The 24,333-nt window shown below is 37.0% G+C and overlaps 2 protein-coding genes across 3 annotated transcripts; both read left to right on the top strand.

Moving 5' to 3' along the window:
- Positions 1-294: 294 nt before the first annotated feature.
- LOC125258951 (stem-loop binding protein) lies at positions 295-5,382 on the top strand. Its single transcript, XM_048176204.1, has 8 exons — positions 295-451; positions 1,740-1,868; positions 2,058-2,162; positions 2,283-2,345; positions 2,430-2,579; positions 2,692-2,841; positions 2,944-3,055; positions 4,868-5,382. Exons 1-8 carry the CDS (start codon positions 396-398, stop codon positions 4,925-4,927), a joined length of 825 nt encoding a protein of 274 aa, XP_048032161.1. The 5' UTR covers positions 295-395; the 3' UTR covers positions 4,928-5,382.
- An 873-nt stretch (positions 5,383-6,255) lies between these two features.
- ccdc142 (coiled-coil domain containing 142) lies at positions 6,256-23,629 on the top strand. 2 transcript variants are annotated; one of them, XM_048176203.1, is made up of 14 exons: positions 6,257-6,539; positions 6,631-6,662; positions 6,738-6,800; positions 8,126-8,184; positions 10,570-10,633; positions 12,717-14,222; positions 17,964-18,050; positions 18,146-18,307; positions 19,214-19,377; positions 20,440-20,559; positions 21,412-21,526; positions 21,599-21,776; positions 21,856-22,067; positions 23,170-23,629. In XM_048176203.1, the coding sequence occupies exons 3-14, from the start codon at positions 6,743-6,745 to the stop codon at positions 23,418-23,420; spliced, it is 2,976 nt and encodes a 991-aa protein (XP_048032160.1). In that variant the 5' UTR covers positions 6,257-6,539; positions 6,631-6,662; positions 6,738-6,742; the 3' UTR covers positions 23,421-23,629. The 2 variants fall into 2 exon arrangements, with proteins under 2 accessions (XP_048032159.1, XP_048032160.1); XM_048176202.1 differs by lacking the exon at positions 6,631-6,662 and having other exon boundaries at positions 6,256-6,539.
- The last annotated feature ends 704 nt before the right edge of the window (positions 23,630-24,333 follow it).

Below are 24,333 nucleotides of genomic sequence, written 5' to 3'. Positions count from 1 at the left end.
AGCCGCCATTTGCTTTTCCATATAGGGATCACATTATTTCAGTGATCGAGACTGTATTTATCATTATTTTGAAGATAATAGACCTCCAAACAGTGAGCTTTGTCTGTTTGGATTCCCGCCACAGCTTTTTAAAACGGAAAAAGAGCGCTTACGTGATTTTACGCGCTAAACTCTCGATGTGATCCACACACTATAAACTAACACAAATGAAAAGTTCCTATGACTTGAAGATCGACGAAAGTGGGCGGGCCTGTTCTGGAAATACGTCACTAGCGCCGCCCCTCAATAGTCATGTGACCTCGATGTTGACGTACTCCGCTGCGGGACATTGGCGCGGTTTAATCCAAACCCGGCAGCTGTTTGTTCGCACGGTTTCTTAATTTCCACTCGAAGAAATGTCCGAACATCGAAGATACAAATGCGAAAACGATTACAAACCTGACGAGAACAGGTAAGAATTTCAAAACTTGCTCGGTGAAGATGATTTTACTTTTAATGCTGTGTTCACGGTTTGCTAGCATAGCAAGACACTAAGCTATTGTCTACGTTTAGTCTGTTTTGGTCTTTAAATCACGCGTTTTTGCACTCCTTTTAACTTTTCACAGTCTTTTTACGTCTCTAACTCTTGTCGACACCTTTATACAGTGAATGAATGAGGTGTGAAGATCTCCCGCCTCGCGTTTAGACTGTAAATGAGTAGTTGGCGCCATCAGAACATCAGGATTTTACCACAGCACTCACTTCTCTCAGTGTGCATTATTATTTAGTCGTTTTTATGCTGTAGTGAGCAGCTCAATATCGTGTGTGTTGACAGCAGAAAACTTCCTTGAAAGCAAAGGCCAACTTAAACAGTAATATTTGCTAGTTTTGGTTTAATAAGTTGTTTTTTGGTTGCAAGAAGATATTTATAATACAGCAGATTTGTGTGTAATATGATTAAAGGATTAGTTCACTTTTAAATGAAAACTTCCTGATAATTTACTCACCCCCATGTCATCCAGGATGTTCATGTCTTTCTTTCTTCAGTCGAAAAGAAATGAAGGTTTTTGATGAAAACATTCCAGCTTTAAACGATACCAGACGAGGAATAAAGGTCTTATCTAGAGAAACCATCGCTCATTTTCTTTAAAAATAAATGATAAATTATATACGTTTTAACCATAAATGCTCATCTTGAACTAGCTCTCTTCTTTGTTAAAGTTTGAACTAATTGTTATATACTTGCACTAGCATATTGTATATGACAATTTAGTTCAAACTTTGACCTGTGGAGGGCAGTAATACACTTAGCAGTGTCTACACTGCCGGAATTCTAATAAAGAAGAAGAGAGCTAGCTCAAGATGAGCATTTATGGTTAAAATGTATAAAAATTGTATTTATGTTTTTAGAATATGAGTGATGGTTTCTCTAGATAAGACTCTTATTCCTCGTCTGGTATCATTTAAAAGCTCTTTGAAGCTGCACTGAAACTGTAATTTTGACCTTCAACTGTCTGGAGGCCATTGAAGTCCATTATAAGGAGAAAAATCCTGGAATGTTTTCATCAAAAACCTTAATCTCTTTTCCACTGAAGAAAGAAAAACATGAACATCTTGGATGACATGGAGGTGAATAAATTATCAGGAAATTTTAATTTGAAAGTGAACTAATCCTTTAATGTGTTTACATGAATTCATTATTTACAAACTGCTCATATTTCTAATGCATGTGAACTCATTCTTCATGTGTTGTTTTGAAGGAACAAAGGTGCTTCAAGATGGTCCCATTGTAGGAAGCGTGGAGCAGATGGTGTTCTGAGGAAATCTAATGCTGAAGAAGAGCCGGCCAGAGATCAGAGATGTTCACAGAGCTCACGCAGACCAGAAAGGTACGATTTCTCATCTTGCATTTAGTGTCAGGCGCCGCTTTCTCAAGAGAGTCAACTGGATTTGTTTTGAAGTGTTGTTCAGTGTGTATCAGATGCATAAATTGAATGAAATTGCATCTGATCTCATCCTGGCATTCAAATGATGGTTGGTTCATTTGTCATGACTGAACAAGCCATTTTTATGTGCAGTTTTACAACCCCAGAGAGTGACGGACCCGTGTCCAGAGTGAAAAACTGGGGCGATGAGGTGGAGGCTGAGGAAATGCGATCAAATGTCCGGCGTGATATGCATCGGTCAGTTGCCTCTCTTGATATAAATCAGATTTGTATTGCATACATGACCATTTTTCTTGGCTAAATATGGGTTTAGTTTGATAATATGAATGCACAGGTGTAACTGATTCTCTTTTTCAGATACAGAAGAAGGATTCTTGCGGCTGATTTTCCTCAAAGAGACAGAAAAATCTCATCTGGAAGGTTTGTGATTGTAACATTTTCCGTGTTTTCACTGCAAGTATATCATTGGTTTGAGTTTAACCCGAGCTTTTCTTGTTCTCTCAGTTCAGACTCCAGAGACTCGAGAGACTCCAAAGACTCTCCTGCTAAAGGCGACATGGAGACAGACGAGACCACGCTCGTGAGACGACAGAAACAGATCAATTATGGGAAAAACACGCTCGCGTATGACAGATACATCAAAGAAGTTCCCAAGTGCGTGAGATCATGCTTGTTTTTTCTAAATAAACGCATGTATTAACCTGCTATGACCTCTCGGATTGTCTTATTGATAAGGGTTAAAACAATCTTAAATGCTTTATTTTAGGCATATGAGACAGCAGGGCGTTCATCCAAAGACTCCAAACAAGTTCAAGAAGTACAGCCGGCGCTCCTGGGACCAGCAGATCAAGCTGTGGCGGGTCAAGCTTCACGCGTGGGATCCTCCTGCGGAAGAGGGAGGCGACCTGCAGCAAATGTAAGCTTCCTAAAAGGGAAAAACACCATTACATGTGGCAACACAATTAATTAATTGTGGTTTTAGAGTTTCCAGTGTTCATTTACTCCGTTTTTGTAACAGAGAGGAGATTGACTTTGATGAAATCATGGACTTTGAGTTCGATGTGGAGTGTTCGGCGGATACTGAATCCGAGTGTCCAACAACCAATGCACCATCACTGTCTCTGACGGACGTAAGTTTCCCAATTTACAGTTCAGTTCCCAATACTGAAGTAAATATGATCGGTCCCACCAGGAATCCAATTTTTTTTTTTTTTTTTTTTTTTTTTTTTTAATTAAAAATGCTGGCAATTTCCAGAAGTTTGTGAAATGGTCTCAAATGCAGTGTTAATTTCACTGGCGAATAATTTTTGTCAACAAATAAAAACGAAACGAAAATGATAGAGAGGGACGATTTGGGAAGATATCTAGTCGGGACTGCTGTCCTGTGTGGAAGATGCGCACATTTGAAGTGTAACGTGCTGATCTAACCGTGGGAAAACGTGGCGCTGTTGCACAACTCTACAGGCTCGCCCAGCAGCACTTCAGACTGTTTCGCAATTAATGAATAGCGCACATGTATGCCAAGCGATTGCTCATAAGCTAATGTTGATGAATTATGACAATGGTTACTACACAATGTTTATATGGTAATACGTTTTAAACGGTTGTAAGAATGCATATTTTATCTCCCTCATCTGAACTTAAATGAGCAGACGAGACAGAATAAGAGTCACTGTATTTTTGGGATGGTTTATAATTATTTTTACCTGGTCATTATTGTTATTTTGTTTACATATCAAACTATTTAACTTAATTTAATTGCTTTGAATGTCACACGGCAACATTTTTATGCAGAAAGTTCTTTAAGATTTTTGAAAACATCCACTAGATTATTTTTAACATATTGAAATGAAAAATCTTTATATAATGTTTGTTTATATTTATATGAGTTGATTATTAACTGTTGTTTTTTGTTATTACTGTGCTAATTATGTTTATTTATTTATTTTTAATGTTGTTCTTGCCATGAAAATAGCCATAGAATAAACAAACAAACAAGCTTAATTTAGTTTAATTCAATTCATAGTAAACTACTATATCTTCTGTCACAGGAAGGAAAGACTAAGAACATTATTTGACACATTATTCAATATATTTTACAAGTATAAGGGTTATTAGTAAAACCTAAAACCATAAAAAAATCTTCATTAGTTGAAATAAATGTTAACTGAAATAAAAATATAAAAAATGTACACTTATTTCATGTAGATTCCAAGCTTTAGCTTAATAAATAAAACTATAATGACATTTAAAAGCGAAAACTAAAAGACAAACAAAAAATTACTAAAACTTTTAACTAAAATTACAATGAAAGCAGAAAAACTAAAAATCTATTTTTTTTTAAAAAACAAACTATAATACTACCTCAAGTGTGTCAATCCCTGAAAAGCACTGAATTTAGCTCTCTTTTGTGTCTTTGTACTTAAACGGTCAAAAAAACGCCAAAACGGTCAGTTTTGGCGAGTAAAGTACAGTTGATTATCTTAAGTGAACAGAAACAGTTTGGAGAATATCAGATGTATATCAGTGTATTGGATCTGTGTATTGTTAGAGAAATGCTTACTGAATGCATTACAATTTAAGTAAATTAGATTTTAGTCGACTAAGTCTACTGTAGATTTAGTCGACTAAAATCATATGATATTTAGTCAACATAAACTAGACTAAAACAATTTTCACTGACTAAAATGTGGCTCAAACTAAATGGCATTTTAGTCAAAAGACGGACTAAAACTAAATCAATTTGCTATCAAAATTAACACTGCTCAAATTAACCTAGAAAAGATTTTATTTTATTTTTCTTCTGCTGTTGTAATGCATCTATAGTGTGACGGTTACACTAAAATTGATTAGGGATAGGCATGAATACTCGGAAGTGACATTTCAATACCATTTTTAATTTGATTTTTGTCTGAGGTTTTTAACTTTTTCCTCATTTGCAGGACTCATTCACAGGAACCCCTAAAAAGATGATGAAAATCGAGGATGCCGAAATGTCCTGAGCAGCTACACTGACATCGAGAGAAATCCTGAGCAGCTGAATTATTTTAATGCACTGTTCATCTCACGGTTCGTTTTGATGATTATAGTGAAATGCTTTCAACAGGTTCTGGTGTTTTTGTGATAACACAGGTTTTGACAGCTTCTTAAAGAGAAGGTTTTGTCGCCTTCATCACCGAATGCACCGAGTTCTTTCCACCTTTTCCTTTTTTGGGTCTTGAAAAGAAAATGTAAATGTGTAAATTTTGGAATTGTTTAACTTCCTGTGGTGGTAGTCCAGTGCTCAGCGGACCTTCTCTTGTATTTATCAGTTTGTTGAAACGTGCAACAAATTTGCAATGTTAAGTAGTTTGTGATTTTAAATGTTTTTTTTTTTTTTTTAGAAATGTTTTTTTTGACTTGTTAATTTCTATTTTATTAAGAACCTTTTGAAAATAAATACAGTATTAAACTGGAATGACCAGATAATAGTTGTCGGTTATTTGTCTCACCGTATACTCGTGTAAACATGAGAATGTGTTGTTCATACTGATGCTATGCAGGCCTCACTGAGCCATCGGACTTCATCAAAAATATGTTAATTTGTGTTCCGAAGATTAACGAAGGTCTTACGGGTGTGGAACGACATGAGGGTGAACTAACATGAACTAACCCTTTCAGTTGAAAATTGGTATGCATCTTCTTTGGTGGACAGTCCTAACAAATCATCTAATATGACTTAGATACTTTAAAAAAACATGGCCGGCAGCAGCGTACCAATTTTTGTGAAAATTTGTGCTATAATAATCAAATTCGAATCTAAATTCTTTCTTCTGAATCCTCACTTTAATTATAATAAAACTTTATCAGAGTTTATAAGATTGCCGCTTGTGGCTATATTTTACAAAATAAGATATTTCGGTAACGCCAAACAATTTCCATAGTATGGAAGAAAAAATACTATGGTTTTGTTTACCAACATTCTTCAAAATATCTTCTTTTGTGTTCAGCAGAATAAAGAAATTCATACAGATTTGGAACAACTTGAGAGTGAGTAAATAATGACTTGAATGAAAATTTTTCATTTTTGGGTGCACTGTCCCTTTAATGAAGTGCACACGATCCACCTCTGTCTCAATCCTACGGATTATTTTCTTTCTAGACACTAGTATATCCCAGTTTAATGAAAAAAAAATATATTTCAGGTAAGCTACAACCCACCATAAACACCTGAATAACACCCATAAACACTTCTAGGCACCATAAAAGATAGCATCATAAATGCTGCTGTCTATGTAGGCAGCTCACTAGTTATTGAGCAGAGCCGGCGTTCTCTCCTCTGATTGGCTGTTCTCCTCATGCTACGCTAATTCCGGTATATGTGCTTAACTGAGGATTACTAACCTGTTGCCACCATCATACCCCTCGAAATAGGAGTCTTCCAATAATAGGAACTGAAGTGAAGGTTGATCGTGTGCACTAACTAGTGTCTGTCAAGAAGATGTTATTATACAAGATATTCTGGCGAGTCAACATCAGTTAGCCTGTTAGCATCCGCGTAATATAATGGAGGATTTTAAACTAAAACACTGGAATAAATCACAACCTGGAGCTTTTATATGGTTTCAGAGACAGGTGAGTGCTGCAATGTTATTTATACTTGGTTAAGCTGTGTATTAAACATAAATATTAATAATTTTCCCTTTTATTTACTCTCTCACACTAGAGATGAAACATGTTTTCCTCTGAGATGAGCAGGTAAATCATCATAATGATTGTGTAACATGTTGTTTCTGCGGTGTTTGTGATGTTTGTGATGCTGTACCTGTGCAGGTGAGATGGCTCACTCATCAGGAGGCTCTCAGGAGGGACAGACTGACACTAACACGCAAACAGGTTCACCTTTTAATCTGTGTCATGTGTCTTATTGTCTTTAAAACGGGATGCTGGCACACAGACTCACTAATACCAGCTTTATATATGTTAACAGGCTTCTCAGGGTGATTCTTGTGATGTAAATCAATCAAATCTTTACTAGGGCTGGATATTGATACAATTTTCACAATTCGATTCAATTATTTTGGATGTAGTATTTCAATTTCAGCACATGGCAAATTATCTAGAGCAGAATCTCTCAACTAATGCTGTAAACTACACATGAGAGTCAGCTGGTACTACTATAATAATACTGAAGGTTAAATTAACTTATTTATATACAAACACTTAAATTACACTCAATTATGTTTTATTTATAAATAAAATTTAGAATTACATAATCATATTTCTACTCCAATTCGGGTTTTTTTTAAATATAAACATTTAAATCGTGGCTGATTTATTCAAACATGCATTAAATATTGAAGAACATTAAAAATTATAATGAATATGTAACGGTGCATAGCTATATTTATCTTTCTAGAGTTCACTTTTCTAGCTGACTAATGAGTTTATGGTCACTGAATATGTTTTTCTGAGGTAAATGTGACGTTACGTGACATTGAAGCTGTTTTATTGAAGTCTTTCCGAGGTTGAAACACTGATTGAGCGATTACACGAGACATGATACGGATTTCAGTAAGTTGTACTGTATATTTTAACATACCTTCAGATGTTCATGCATGTTTATTTCGCTGTAACTGGTATTAAAGCGGAGGAGAGGATGATCACATGCTTCTCTTTTAACTGACGCGCTAAAGCGATCTGTCACGACACATTAAACAGCGCCAAAACGGTATTTATTTTTTGAATCTCATAATAAGATGGACGTCATTTGAAATCTGAGACTTTGCTTCATATCAAAAGTAACAAAGCACAAAGATTATTGCGATTTATTGGATGGGAGGCGCTACATATTCTGCTCATTCATCAACTGAAAACAGACTAGACTAATCGATTCTTGGGATTTAAGAATCGATATCGGTTCGTAAAAATGAGAATCGATTAAAATTTGAGAAATCAATATTTTTTACCCAGCCCTAGCAGATACTTACTTAAAATGTCGTCACTCTATATATGCCAATAATATGTCTTTGTAAGATGTTTACTTCAAAGCTCTGTAATTTTAAAACATTTAATGCAATGAAGGGAGATTCTGATCAAAAGATCCTTCAGTTCTGTGTTGAAATCTTTTCCCAGTAATGTCAGATTATATTAAATGATCAAGCCAGTAGCATTGAAGTTTAAACATTTGCTTGTATTCTGACATTTCTGATCCCAAACAGACAAAACGAACAGTTCTGTTGCTGACGGTCCTGAAAACCAGCGTTCTGATAATGAACAGGTCAGACCCACCACAAACACCTTTGCATTACTTAATTCACCGCATGCACAGTAAACAGTTAACAGAGTTAAATCAACTCTTCTCAGATATGGTCCCTCTCTAAATAGTGTTAAAGTAACACTGAAACAGAGTTGAAGTTAATGAGATAATTAAGCGATTAATAAGGCTGTGACTGAAGTCATTTGTTGTTCTTGTGTTTCTCTTTTCTTCAGTGATTCTGCTTGTTAGCAGCAGGTGTTCATCACTAATGCACAATCATCGCTTAATTAATTGCTTAATTATCTCATTAACTTTAACTCTGCTTCAGTGTTATTTTAACACTATTTAGAGAGGGACCATATGCACTCTGAGCAGAGTTGATTTAACTCTGGAGATTTTGCTGTTTATGGGTCAGTGACATGACACTATTTTTTTGTGTCCATATGGTTTAAATTTAAAAGGGTTAAAATTTCGAATTTCTATTTTTTGAGGACAAAGTCGAAAATGTCATTTTAATTCATTTTGAGAGAATATTTGGGGGAAGATTGCAAAAACATCAATGTAACTGTAAAAACTGTACCCAATAATTCATCTTGTTTTAAAAAAATGAAATTCTCAATAAAAAAATTCGGTAACACTTTATTTTACAATGCCGTAGTTACACGTTACTACATGTACTTACTATAGTAATTACAGTACATTATGCATAAAAACTAACCCTAACTAACGCTATAGTTAGTTCATGTAGTTAATTAATAGTACTCAGTAAAATAAAGTGTAACCAGAAATTCTCAGAAAATAAAAGTAAACGGAACACCATTGTTCTGGATATTATAATTAATTTGGAGAATCATGTGAGTCAGATCAAATTTCTGAAGTGTCATGGTGGTGTAACCACCTTACAAGGAGCCATTTTGTTCAAATTGTGTAAGAAGACCATGTGACATGAGTATTAACTTTTTAAAAAATTCCCTCCAAGGTCATGTGCTTACATGATAATGCCTGTCAAATTTGATTTTAAATTGAAATGTCAAATGGTGTAACCGGTCACAAGACTTTCTGTTATAGCGGCCAATTTAGTCAAATATCTCTAGTTTATGATGCTGATTAAAGATGTAATATAAACTAACCTACTATTTGGAGCTATTTCAGGTGTTATTTTTCATTGACCTTTTTTAAACAAGGTCAATTATTTGGTACAACGTTACACCATAGTGACATTTTTGCAATCATCCTCCAACTGTTCTCTCAAAATGAATTAAAGGTGCAATATATACGATTTTTGCAGTAAAATATCCAAAAACCACTAGGCCAGTGTTATATATTTTGTTCACTTGAGTACTTACAATATCCCAAATGTTTGCAACTATTTGTAAATCGTGAGGAAATTGCAATTTTAACGTGTGAGGAGTCGCCTGTCGATTGCTTCACACCCGCGTTACCCTCGGTTTCCGGTTTATTTTGTAGAAACCATGGAAACACCAAAGACACTTTAATATATTACGTTTTAATAGAGAAGGGAACAACTGTTTTGATATATTTATAAACTAATTGTTGTTATATAGCTCAACACGTTTAGTCTTATTGTTTAAATCTAATTTTCTTGATGTTTTGCAAGTACCATGCTTTACCATGCCTCAGAGAAAAACACTATTTTGTCAAGTAGCTAACAGCATAATCAGACGCAGCTTTATTTTTAGTAATTAATTGCATGCCATTTATCAACACAAGCCATCCAGCATTTAATATGATATTGTAAAATCGATCTATCTTACTGCAGTGTGTAACAGTGTCTCACAGCAGCCGCCGAGCGAACGCACAGAGTAACGTTATAACATCATTTTCAACACTCTCAAATGTATCTAATATGATAAACAGAGCTGCATTACCTCATACTCATGACCGGAAAAGCGGAAGCGGCGCCGGCGACTGTGTCATAATAAAAGTCCCGCTGCTCGTGAGGCGTGTGTTGATCAATCGCTCCAGCTCCTCGTTCAGCTCCACAACACTCGCTCCTGCTCTGCTTCATACTACAGTAACGTTAATAATCACATCCATGAACATGAGTTCTTCCCGAGTCCTATCCCTATTGTTTCCACCGACTGTGATGTGAAGACCACATGTCCCAAGATTCCGCGCTCAAGCTACGCCTTTGTTTTGAATAGGCCTCTAGCGGACAGAAATCTTACATATTGCACCTTTAAAACAGACTTGGTCCTCAAAAAAGAGAATGTATGCAAGTAATTTGCTAATTTATTTAGAAATTTTAACCCTTTTAAATTTAATTTCACCATATGGACACACAAAATTTGCGTCACGTCATTGACCCATATGTTATTTGCCGTTCTTCTTATCATCACTGAACTCTGACATCCTCACTCATGTGTGTTTTGTGTGTTTTTACAGAGAAGGCCAAGTGACCCGTCAGAGATACTTCCTGAGGAATATATATCAAATGACAAATATGATGGTAAGTAAGATGGAGGTACGACTAGAGCATTTAACCCTAATATCAAAGGGTGCAAAGTGCGGGTTAAAGCGCAAAAAAAAGTAGTGTGAATGGTGTTTAACTTAGTTTTGTACTAAAATGTTTGTGAACAAGTACAAACCCGATTCCAAAAAAGTTTGGACACTGTACAAATTGTGAATAAAAACAGAATGCAATGATGTGGAAGTTTCAAATTTCAATATTTTATTCAGAATACAACATGACATATCAAATGTTTAAACTGAGAAAATGTATCATTTTAAGGGAAAAATAAGTTGATTTTAAATTGCATGGCATCAACACATCTCAAAAAAGTTGGGACAAGGCCATGTTTACCACTGTGTGGCATCCCCTCTTCTTTTTATAACAGTCTGCAAACGTCTGGGGACTGAGGAGACAAGCTGCTCAAGTTTAGGAATAGGAATGTTGTCCCATTCTTGTCTAATACAGGCTTCTAGTTGCTCAACTGTCTTAGGTCTTCTTTGTCGCATCTTCCTCTTTATGATGCACCAAATGTTTTCTATGGGTGAAAGATCTGGACTGCAGGCTGGCCATTTCAGTACCCGGATCCTTCTTCTGCGCAGCCATGATGTTGTAATTGATGCAGTATGTGGTCTGGCATTGTCATGTTGGAAAATGCAAGGTCTTCCCTGAAAGAGACGACATCTGGATGGGAGCATATGTTGTTCTAGAACTTGGATATACCTTTCAGCATTGATGGTGCCTTTCCAGATGTGTAAGCTGCCCATGCCACACGCACTCATGCAACCCCATCCCATCAGAGATGCAGGCTTCTGAACTGAGCGCTGATAACAACTTGGGTTGTCCTTGTCCTCTTTAGTCCGGATGACATGGCGTCCCAGTTTTCCAAAAAGAACTTCAAATTTTGATTCGTCTGACCACAGAACAGTTTTCCGCTTTGCCACAGTCCATTTTAAATGAGCCTTGGCCCAGAGAAAACGCCTGGGCTTCTGGATCATGTTTAGATATGGCTTCTTTTTTGACCTATAGAGTTTTTGCCGGCAACGGCGAATGGCACGGTGGATTGTGTTCACAGTCAATGTTTTCTGGAAGTATTCCTGAGCCCATGTTGTGATTTCCATTACAGCAGCATTCCTGTATGTGATGCAGTGCCGTCTAAGGGCCCGAAGATCACGGGCATCCAGTATGGTTTTCCGGCCTTGACCCTTACGCACAGAGATTGTTCCAGATTCTCTGAATCTTTGGATGATATTATGCACTGTAGATGATGATAACTTCAAACCCTTTGCAATTTTTCTCTGAGAAACTCCTTTCTGATATTGCTCCACTATTTTTGGCCGCAGCATTGGGGGAATTGGTGATCCTCTGCCCATCTTGACTTCTGAGAGACACTGCCACTCTGAGAGGCTCTTTTTATACCCAATCATGTTGCCAATTGACCTAATAAGTTGCAAATTGGTCCTCCAGCTGTTCCTTATATGTACATTTAACTTTTCCGGCCTCTTATTGCTACATGTCCCAACTTTTTTGGAATGTGTAGCTCTCATGAAATCCAAGATGAGCCAATATTTGGCATGACATTTCAAAATGTCTCACTTTCAACATTTGATAAGTTATCTATATTCTATTGTGAATAAAATATACGTTTATGAGATTTGTAAATTATTGCATTCCTTTTTTATTCACAATTTGTACAGTGTCCCAACTTTTTTGGAATCGGGTTTGTAAATAAAGCTTGCAAATGGATGGTTTTAAAATACTGTCTGTGGCTGATTTTTGTCTGCTCAGTGCTCAGTGTTTTTCCGTTCATTATAGATCATGGAAATTCAGCTTTTAGTCAGTGAAAATCAGGGAAAAGTCAGGGAATTTGGCTTAGAGTGGGAACCCTGGTTTCTGAAAAATGACAAAAAATACCCTGTTTTATATCTGTTTTCACTAAAAAATTAACTTTACTATTTTGCATTTTGGTACACACTTTTATCCAAAGCGACTTATATTGCATTCATATACATTTTATCAATTCATGCATGTTGAGCATTGCTTACTGTTTAAGCTATAATATTCTGCCTTTGTTTCCTCCCAGCTTCCTGGTACCAGGGTCCGTTCACCAAATCCCTCCAGAGGGCGGAGGCTCTGTTTCGTAACCGTTTTAACCCTAGCCTGAAGTGGTTTATGGGGCAGAAGGGCAAAGATGGCAGCTGGGACCCTGAGAGCGAGAGTATCGCTTCTTGTTCCTCCAGAAACGTCCAGCGTCTCGGCCAGGCTCTACAGAGCCTCGGCTCTCAGTGCCACACGCTCCGTGACCCCGCGTCAGGAGGCCGGCTGTTGGGCTGTGTCACGGGTCTCTCTTCCTCTGAGGAGGAGGAGGATTTCTACCACCACCCTCAGGCTGCCGCCTTCAGCCAGCATTACTGCCAGCTGCAGCAGCTGATGGAGCAGAGAGCCCAGCTGCTCTTCCTCCACGAGTACGCCCGGCGCACGCACGCGGCCACCTGCTTTGTGACTCAACTGGGCTCGGTGTTGGAGAGGACGCGGCTCCTCTTGGCCGACAGGGGGCAGCCCAACTCCACGTGGAACCTCAGCCTCGGAGCTTTGTGCCGAGAAATGCAAGTTCACGTCAACCACTGGGATCTCCTCTGGAGCAAAGCTCGAGCCGACCGCCGTCTCCGCCGTGTGCTCTTCAGCCGCGCGGAGACTCTCGCTTCCATGCGGCGAACTCTACATCTGCTGGGCTTCCAGGCCTTGCGCTTGATGGAGCGTTGCATCCACACCGCTCTTTCCGCTCTGGCCGCTGCCCAGCCGGACCGCGTGCCGCGGGATGCCTTAGTGGACCTGCTGTGTGCGGTCGAGCTTTACAACCAGATCTCAGAGGACAAGAGGAGCTCACAGCTCGTCCTCAGCTCGGCTTCTAGTTTGCTTGAAAACGGAGCTGGTCCTACAGCATTCCCTGTTGAGCAGCTGATGATGATTCTTGCTCAGAGTCAAGCGCGGAAAGCAGCCGAGCATCTCTACACATGGTCTTCCCAGCAGAGTAACCTCCTACATATGGCGAGCCAACCTAAGAGCCACTTAAACCTCAGACTTTTATCATCACCCACAATAAACATTCATACAGTCCAACTTGAAGCTGCTGTTGATGATGCTGATGATGTTCCCCTTCACAGCCTCTGGTCCTCAAATCTTCCCTTCGCTTCGTTTATCTCCAGAGATAGAGAGTGTCTCGACACTCTTTTTCAAGTCCTAGTGACCTCCACAAACCTCCTAGCTCCGCATATCCCCAAAAGCCCTTCCGATCTGGAAGACTCTATGGTGATTTGTCGGCGGGCCAGTGAAGGAGAGGAGAGGCATCTAAACAGACCCAGAATGACCTGCAGGACGCTCAACGTGGCCGCGATGGATCTCAGGCGGTCGGATGCGTGCGTGAAGCTCTTCTGTCATTATAAGGTCCTGCTGTGGAGGGAGTTTGGGAAAGCGGTCGTGAGACACTTCTGTTATCAGCCGTACAGCAGCACTCTGGGAAGCGTCAGCCAGTGGAACGATGAAATGCTGCTGCTGTTGGTCTCGTGGCTCAGACACTCATATGTTGAAGGTACTGATGTAGGTTGACGTATCAAATGTTTGAGAAGATATGCAATGCTAATCTTTAGGGCTGGGTAAAAAATATTGATTTCTCGTTTTTTTTTTTTTTTTTTCTCGATTCTCATTTTTATGAACCGATATCGTTTCTTAAATCCCAAGAATCGATTAGTCTAGTCTGTTTTCAGTTGATGAATGAGCAGAATATGTAGCGCCTCCCATCCAATAAATCACAATAATCTTTGTTACTTTTGATATGAAGCAAAGTCTCAGATTTCAAATGACGTCCATCTTATTATGAGATTCAAAAAATAAATACCGTTTTGGCGCTGTTTAATGTGGCGTGACAGATCGCTTTAGCGCCTCAGTTAAAGAGAAGCATGTGATCATCCTCTCCTCCGCTTTAATACCAGTTACAGCGAAATAAACATGAACATCTGAAGGTATGTTAAAATATACAGGGAGTGCAGAATTATTAGGCAAGTTGATTTTCTGATCATATTTTTTTCCCAAGCACATTTTACCAATTCCAATCCACATCAATCTTAATAACTACTATTAATATTGTTTTTAATCATTTATAAGTGATATATAATTGTTCATGAAGGCTGGAAATGAAAAATGCCTTATATTCAGGTGTGCAGAATTATTAGGCAAGTTTTCTTTTACAGGCAAAATGAGCCAAAAAAGAGATTTAACTCAGACTGAAAAGTCAAAAATTATTAAATACTCATGAGAAGGACGCAATACTAATGCAATACTAGAAATTGCAAAGTTAAAGCATGACCAAGGGACAGCAAAATGCTCATTGGGTCAGCGGGGTCAGACAAAAACAGGTGGAAAAGAAAAGACACATGATAACTGCAAAATAATTAAGAATTAAGGTGAAGAATTAAGTGTGAAACCATCAGGAACCCTTTAGTCTCCAGCGCCACCATTTTCCAGAACTGCAACCTACCTGGAGTCTCCAGAAGTGCAAGGTGTCAGGATCTCAGAGACTTAGGTTAGCTAAAGAATCCTAAAAAATGACCTGCACTTGATAAGAATCACAAGCTGAAGTGTTATAAAATACATGAAGACTGGGTTTTAATAGGGCTTATAGACAGACAGCTTGAGAGTGACTCCTGAAGGACCAGCACCACATCCTCTTGTACCACTGTTTGAAGAATTTATCCAGAATCTGGCAGTAAGGTGTTTGAGTTCACTTTTAGTCCATCTCTTATCCTGAAATGTCTGTCTTGCAGAGATGGACTAAAAATGATCTTCCAAAACTTACTGCCAGATTCTGGAAGATAAATTCTTCAAACAGTGGTACAAGAGGATGTGGTGCTGGTCCTTCAGGAGTCACTCTCAAGCTGTCTGTTTATAAGGCCTATAAAAACCCAGTCTTCATGTATTTTATAACACTTCAGCTTGTGATTCTTATCAAGTGCAGGTCATTTTTTAGGATTCTTTAGCTAACCTAAGTCTCTGAGATCCTAACACCTTGCACTTCTGGAGACTCCAGGTAGGTTGCAGTTCTGGAAAATGGTGGCGCTGGAGACTAAAGGGTTCCTGATGGTTTCACACTTAATTCTTCACCTTAATTCTTAATTATTTTGCAGTTAACATGTGTCTTTTCTTTTCCACCTGTTTTTGTCTGACCCCGCTGACCCAATGAGCATTTTGCTGTCCCTTGGTCATGCTTTAACTTTGCAATTTCTAGTATTGCATTAGTATTGCGTCCTTCTCATGAGTATTTAATAATTTTTGACTTTTCAGTCTGAGTTAAATCTCTTTTTTGGCTCATTTTGCCTGTAAAAGAAAACTTGCCTAATAATTCTGCACACCTGAATATAAGGCATTTTTCATTTCCAGCCTTCATGAACAATTATATATCACTTATAAATGATTAAAAACAATATTAATAGTAGTTATTAAGATTGATGTGGATTGGAATTGGTAAAATGTGCTTGGGAAAAAAATATGATCAGAAAATCAACTTGCCTAATAATTCTGCACTCCCTGTACAGTACAACTTACTGAAATCCGTATCATGTCTCGTGTAATCGCTCAATCAGTGTTTCAACCTCCGAAAGACGTCAATAAAACAGCTTCAATGTCACGTGACGTCACATTTACCTCAGAAAAACATATTCAGTGACCATAAACTCATTAGTCAGATAGAAAAGTGAACTCTAGAAAGATAAATATAGCTATGCACCAATACATATTCATTATAATTTTTAATGTTCTTCAATATTTAATGCATGTTTGAATAAATCAGTTATGACAGCCGCGATTTAAATGTTTATATTTCAAAAAAACGAATTGGAGTAGAAATATGATGATGCAATTCTAAACTTTATTTATAATTAAAACATCATTGAGTGTAATTTAAGTGTTTGTATATAAATAAGTTAATTTAACCTTCAATATTATTATAGTAGTACCAGCTGACTCATGTGTAGTTTACAGCATTATTTGAGAGATTTGCCATGTACTGAAGCTGATATACTACATCCAAAATAATCGAATCGAATCGAAAGCATGTGAATAATAATCGAATCGAATTGTGAAAATTGTGTCAATACCAGCCCTACTAATCTTATAATGAAATTGCTGGGTCATATTTCACCTCAAAATCAAAAGAGATGAAGTATATTTTTGCGTTAAACTACATACAATCATGATGTACACTACAATTAAAATGTTTGAGGTTGGTGAGAAGTACGCTGCTTTCATTTGATCAAAAAACAGTAAAAACAGAATTAATATTATGAAATATTATTACAATGTTTTATATTTTAAAGATAGTTTTGGTGTTGTATTTTAAATATAACTGTTGAGTTATTATAACAGTTGTGCTGGTTAATATTTTTGTGGAAACCATAATACATTTTTTTCCCAATATTCTCTGATGAATAGAAAGTTCTAATAATTTGAAATAGAATTTTTTTGTAACATTATGAATCTTTACTGTCACTTTTGATCAATTTAATGCATCCTTGCTGAATAAAAGTATTAATTTCTTTTAAAAATTATACTGACCCTAAACTTTACTCTCTCTCTCTCTCTCTCTCTCTCTCTATATTATATCTCTCTATATCTATATTGTCTATATTATATATATATATATATAATAAACTAATTTATTCTTAGAATATAAATAATCAATTTGTATGCATTATATTAATGACATTTGGGAAAATGCGTAATGTTCATAAAAATGAAATATCTACATTCTCCTTGGATTAATTTTCTTTATGCAAAATATTATTTATTGTTTAATTCTGATGTGAAATATGCACATATTTGACAGTTTTCATGTGATTCACTCAAAATTCAAATAATATTCAAATTTATTTGAAACTTCATAGGAATATTTTTTTTTTTTTAATGAACAGGGTTGATTTCATTTGTTTTTTCATGTCGTGTTTTCCTAGGGATGCACTGAAAAAAATATTGGCCAATTATTTTGTTATGACCAATAACAGATATGATGAAGTCTATACCTTTCTTACTTTTCTATACTCATAATTCTATAACTGAACATGTTTAAAGTGAAACTGGCCATTAAAACATTTGAATGTACAGTAGAAAATATGCACATAAATATTTTTATAGTGAAAATTATTTTTAACTGATACTAATATAGTGACTGTCACTGTATATTGTGCTCAAGTACTCCTTCCTGCATTGAAGTTTTTGACTTATCTGAAATCAAAGTGGGTTTTTTTCAGGATTATTTTCCATTCTTTTTCTGTCTTTCTAGACCTCATTCCAGAAGAATGTAAAGAAAGTTTGAGCAGTTTCTGCTCTTATATTTTGTCTACTGCTGCCTTCACTCGGTGGGATGAAAGTGAGTTGTCTTTACCATAATATGACTATTCAGGTGTCAGAGTCTTCAGAGGTGAAATGATTGTCGTTGTGTGATTGTGTCCTGTTGTATTGCAGTGATATGTGTGTCGCTGGGCTCCGGGCTGAAAGAGAAGTGTGTCCCTGCAGTAAAACAGGAGCGATGTGCGGTGAGGACGGCCACCATGGACCTCATCCTCCAGCTCTTCCCGCCTCTCCACACCGTTCTTCAGCTCCTGCAACACCCAGACATAGAGCCCGGTACTCAACTTCACACTTCTGTCTTCTTCTGTATGATCAATGTCTAGATTAGGGATGTCATGATGCTAAACCGTTCAAAACTTTGAGATTTTTAATGTTTTTAAAAGAAGTCTTTTCTGCCCACCAAGGCTGTGTTTATTTAATAAAAAACAGTAATATGGTTAAATATTATTATAATGTAAAGCAACTATTTTCTATGTGAATATATAGTAAAGTGTAATTTATTCCTGTGATCAAAGCTGAATTTTCAGCATCATTACTCCAGTCTTCAGTGTCACATGATCCTTCAGAAATCATTCTGATGCTCAAGAAAAATTTATGATTTTTATCCATGTTCGTGCTGCTTCAGATTTTTGTGGAAACTGGTTACATTTTTTGGATACATTTTATTTTTCAGGGTTCTTTGATGAATAGAACGTTCAGATTTATTTAAAATGGAATCTTTTGTAACATTATAAATGTTTTTAATGTCACTTTTGATCAATTTAATGCATCCTTGCTCAATACAAATACTAATTTCTTTCTACATCATAATTTCACAGCAAACACTAAAATGCTATACAAGTAAATAACAATATAAATATTATCAAATTACATTAAAACATATTTTGATTATTTTTCTATTAAACATGTGCTTGGAGTTTTTTTTTCCAGATAATTATTTAACAATCTGTAATAAAATAAATATCAAAGAATCAAATTACAAGCAATAATTCAAATAATATCAATAGCAAAAAGCATTAGAAATGAGTGAATTAGAAAAATACTTGCTTTATATATCTTTATATATTATAATCTGAAAGTTACCTCGTAACAATGTACCAGTACTTATCCCTAGTTTGGACACCGTTCAGAGTACATAAGATCACATGAGCTCATCCTGTTGGCACTGATGTCTTTCACTAGGTGACCGAGGATCCAGGAGCCTTAGGAAGCGTCATCTGGGGTTGTTGTGCAGGTCAGTTGTCACGGTCCAGTCCTCGACTGTCTGGGTTATGAGTAAAGCCTACCAGTTTCTGGCCTCCTGGTCCATTAGTAAGTTCCTGCTGGTCACACAAGGAGATCTCAAGGTAAATTAAATACTCACCTCCATGCATTTATCCATCTTTTTGTTGAAGGATATATATTTTATACATATGGCAAAAATACATCACAATTTTTTTTGGACAGGATCACAACAGTTTTTAAGACTATTTTGCAACTACCTGAGCAATACAGCCAAACCAGTTGCACTGTTTTAGAAAAATTATCCTCACAAGGTAACAAAATATAAAATAATAAAGAACTACAGACCATTTAGGCCAAAGTAGAGATGGGCGATACGACCGAAATCTTATTTCACTTTATTTTATTTAAATATTTTATCTTTGTTATTAAAAATAAGAACAAATTACAAATAATAGGACAAATACAATATAAGGTACAAATGAAAGGTTAATATTTTCAGCTACAGTAGGTGTAATAATTAACAGTAGAATTCAAGTAAGAAATTTAATAAACAAATGTAAAAATAAAACACTACATAGACTTCACTGCTTGAATTAAATATACATTGATTCTTATTACAGCTACTGAAGTTATTTATTGAAGAGCAGTGATCTTTTATTGTTTGATAAACATTAATGACACATGCAGCAGCAGGTTTATTAGGCTGCTGTCACTTTAAGAGCTGATGCCCGGATCTAATATACTGATACACATGTGTATCATAATATACTGACGCGCATCCGAACTGTTTGCATTCACTTAAGATATAAATATGTAATAATATTTGACAGTTTAAGCACAATAAGAGACGAAAGAGAACTTATTTCAGTACTCGCACACTGTGACAGGCTTTTAGTGTGCTTGTCCTTCAGATGTTTGTGCTAAGAAAGCTTCAGAACAGCGTGCAAATAATAAACTTTCGTGATGGTGAAGAACTGCGCTCGCATGAGCGTGCTAAACATGTGATGTGAATGTATGAATCGCGTTGCAAAGTATTTTGGGATGGAGGCGGCAGAACCGCAACTGATTGAATGCACTGTAGCACAATGCTACGATCTCTCTTCAAAGGCAGATTGAGGAGATATTTTAATTGTTCACAAATTGTCATATCACACACCCCTAATCTAACATTTGTTTATGTTAAGGATCTCAAGGAGTCAGTGGAGAGCCTGGTTCACCTCACTCGAGCCGTCGGCAGAGATTCAGATCAGCGTCTGATCATTCAGCAGACAGCTTCACTCTCTCAGGCTCTCACACATCTACAAGTGAGAAATTACAGGATCATTACATATTTCCTGCCTAACATTGTTAATGGCATACCCAAAAATGATAATAATCACCCTCACGTCTTTCCAAACTTGACTTTTTGGAAGATATTTTGAAGAAATATGAAGAAATAATGAAGTCCATACAGTGGAAGATCACCAAAATTGTTTGGTTACCAACATTTCTCAAAATAATGCATTTCATTGAAGAAAGAAAGTCATACAGGTTTGGAAAGATGTGAGGGTGAGTGCATGCTGAAAGAAACTGAAAGATTGATTGGGGTCAGTAAGATTATTATTTTTACTACTATTATTCAGCAAGGATGTATTAATTTGATCAAAAGTGACAGTAAAGTCATTTACATTGTCACAAAAACAATTATATTTCCAATAAATGCTGTTCTTCTGAACTTTCTATGAAGAATACTGAAAAAATGTATAAAAGTTTGCACAGAAATATTTGTTTTCAACACTGATAATAATCATAAATGTTTCTTGAGCATCAAATAATCATATTAGAATGATTTCTGAAGGATCATGTGACACTGAAGACTGGAGTAATAATGCTGAAAATTCAGCTTTGCATCACAGAAATAAATTACACTTTACTATATATTCACATAGAAAACAGTCTCATTACATTGTAATAATATTACACAATTTTACTGTTTTTATGGTATTTTTGATCAAATAATTGCAGCCTTGATGAGCAGAAAAGACTACTTTCAAATAATAAAAAAAATAAAAAAATCTCCCCTCATCCCCAAATCTACAACAGGGAACCAATAAAATGATGAACATTTTAACCTTATGAGAAGTTTTCTGTGCGGTTTGTCTCGTCTCATATTGCAGGCTTTCTCAGATCTTGTCCTGAAGAACTTTTCTATGGACTGTAAGAGAATGTCTGTGGAGATCTTTGAGCAAACCATGCCATCAGCAAAACACTGGAGGATCAGTCACAAAACTGGTACGGACGCAATGAATGCAAATGTGTGTCTGTGCTTCAACAGTATATTGAAGATGATGTTCATATTTTCAGAGCTGCCCAGCAGTCCGAGCGATTACGCAGCGTCTGCGGCTCAGAGCGTGATCGGTCAGGTGCTGGAGGGCGTTCAGACGCTGCCCGAAGACGCCCGCGTTCCTGCTCTCGCTGAGGCCATGACGGCCTTCATGGAGGCCTGGATGGAACACATCCTCAAACAGAAGATCAAGTTTAGGTTGGTATGCATGTGATGGAGTAATGGACTTACAGTAGCGCTTCACTGTTCATTTACTTGAGTTGATCGTCCACACCAGCATTCAGGGAGCTCTGCAGCTGAAGCAGGACTTTGACTTGATTCGAGACCTCATTCGTTCAGAGGAATACAGCCTCTCGGAGGAGCTGCACCAGAAGCTGCTGTCTCTGCGCGTCTTTCATCAGGTGGATAATGCCATCGTGTGCCTGCTTCAGCAACCTATGGCCAAACCTTACCTGCCCTCTCGTGGCTGGGAGTCCTTCAGACACTGCTGTGAGTTCACAAAAATTCACATTCATCGTTTACTCACCCTTGTGTCATTCCAAACCATATGAGTTTGGTTCATCTTTCAAACCAAATTAATATATTTTTAATGAAACCTGAGCAGTCTCTCCATTGAAAGTCCAGGTAACCAAAAAGGTCACAAAGGTAAAATGAATCCATAGGAATTGAGTTAATCCAAGCTATAATGCCCGTTTTTATAAGATGTAATATTAGTCTCTGGTGTCTCCAGAATGTGTGTGTGAAGTTTCAGCTCAAAATCCCCCACAGATCATTTATTATAGCTTGTCAAATTTGCCCCTATTTGGGTGTGAGCAAAAACACGGCGTTTTTGTGTGTGTCCCTTTAAATGCAAATGAGCTGCTGCTCCCGCCCCCTTTCCAGAAGAGGGCGGAGCTTTAACAGCTCAACAACAACAAAGCTGGAGAATCTCACGCAGCCAAAATGAGGAAAGTGTTCAGCCTTACATTGTTCAGGTTTCATTAAAATGCCTTAAAGGGTTAGTTCACCCAAAAACAAAAATAATGTAATTTATTACTTGGACCATAAAGGCACTAAAAACATATTTAAAACAGTTCATGTGAGTTCAGTGGTTATATCTCAATAGAGCGACAAGAATATTTTTGGTGCGCCAAAAAAACAAAATAACGACTTATTTAGTGATGGCCGATTTCAAAACACTGCTTCAGGAAGCTTCTGAGCTTTACAAATCAAATCAGCTGTTCGGAGCGCCAGAGTCACGTGATTTCAGCAGTTTGGCGGTTTGACACGCGATCCGAATCACTGATTCGACTCAAAAGATTCATAACGCTCCGAAAAAGTTTGTAGTCACAATGAACAAGAAAATGAATCTTGGATCATTTAAAACGTCAAACCTCTGGGGAATTACTTGTAAAAACAAAGAAACGTATTAATTTGTCCATTTGTTCTGATAAGATGTCCTGTATCCATGTGAACAACACTAAAGCAATGTTCTTCTGAAGAGTCACATGCATTTATGATCAAAATTGATCTATGAAGATCAATCTGGAGTCTTGATGTCATGTGATCAGCAGCAGCTTCACGTTAATCCCCGTGTGCTGTGTTCCCTCAGGTCCAAACAGCGCTCAGGTCATGGATCAGGCAGCAGGCAGTCTCAATAATCTGGAGAGCATGGACATTCAGGCGGCGTGCCAGCAGGCCCTGACGCGAGCCGAGAGCACGCTGACCCCGGAGCCGCTCTCCTCCACCCCGCCCGAGTCTTACCTGGCCGTGGCTCAGCAGGAGTGGCTGGACCTGCGGATACACAGCGGCTCACGCTGGAAACTCCCGGTGCTGCAGTGCTTCACTAAATCTGAACCTTAGCCGGAGACCTTGTGTCTGTGTTTCACCCGTCTTTCATTCAGATATGATGTAATCAGACGGCCAAACAAACAGTGCAGGTTTCTTGCCAGACAGTAATAAAGTGAATTCACATGTGTAGCACTTGTATTTTCTGTGAAAAACTGCTTATCATCATATGATCAATGTCACTGTTGATGCCTTTTTGAATAAACTGTGAAAATAGCAACATATTTCACATGTATTCATATGTTTTGCCAAAGTACCTAAATGGTGAATTTTAATTGTGATATTTGATAGAGACTTTTAATTTTTTTTTACACAAGTTATGCATACTAAATTCATGATATATGGGTCAATGACATGACACAATTTTTTTTTGTGTCCATATGGTTTAGTTACATTTTAAAAGGGTTAAAATTTCAAAATAAATTAGCAAATTACTTGCATACATTCTCTTTTTTGAGGACAAAGTTGAAATTAATTCATTTTGAGAGAATATTTGGGGATGATTGCAAAAAAACATCAATGTGGTGTAACCGTAAAAACTGTACCCAATAATTCATCTCGTTTAAAAAAGGGAAATTCTCAGAAAATAAAAGTAAATGGAACACTATTGTTCTGGATATTATAATTAATTTGGGGAATCATGTGAGTGAAATCAAATTTCTGAAGTGTCAAGGTGGTGTAACCACCTTTCAAGGAGCCATTTTGTTCAAATTGTGCAAGAAGACCATGTGACATGAGTATTAAAAATATTCCCTCCAAGGTCATGTGCTTACATGATAATGCCTGTCAAATTTGATTTTAAATTGAAATGTCAAATGGTGTAACCGGTCACAAGACTTTCTGATATAGGGGCCAATTTAGTCAAATATCCCTCTAGTTTATGATGCTGATTAAAGATGTAATATATATAATAATATATATGTATTTT

Source organism: Megalobrama amblycephala, linkage group LG23 (assembly GCF_018812025.1).
Source record: "Megalobrama amblycephala isolate DHTTF-2021 linkage group LG23, ASM1881202v1, whole genome shotgun sequence".
Lineage (NCBI taxonomy): Eukaryota > Metazoa > Chordata > Actinopteri > Cypriniformes > Xenocyprididae > Megalobrama > Megalobrama amblycephala.
This window is presented reverse-complemented; position numbering and strand designations above follow the sequence as displayed.

Bases quoted from the DNA above. Each gene is read 5' to 3' on its own strand.
- LOC125258951 (XM_048176204.1), top strand. From the start codon at position 396: ATGTCCGAACATCGAAGATACAAATGCGAAAACGATTACAAACCTGAC. The intron at 452-1,739 runs GTAAGAATTTCA...GTTGTTTTGAAG, and splicing joins TACAAACCTGACGAGAACAG to GAACAAAGGTGCTTCAAGAT. The intron at 1,869-2,057 runs GTACGATTTCTC...TTTTATGTGCAG, and splicing joins AGCTCACGCAGACCAGAAAG to TTTTACAACCCCAGAGAGTG.
- ccdc142 (XM_048176202.1), top strand. The intron at 6,801-8,125 runs GTTCACCTTTTA...GATCCCAAACAG, and splicing joins TGACACTAACACGCAAACAG to ACAAAACGAACAGTTCTGTT. The intron at 8,185-10,569 runs GTCAGACCCACC...GTGTTTTTACAG, and splicing joins AGCGTTCTGATAATGAACAG to AGAAGGCCAAGTGACCCGTC.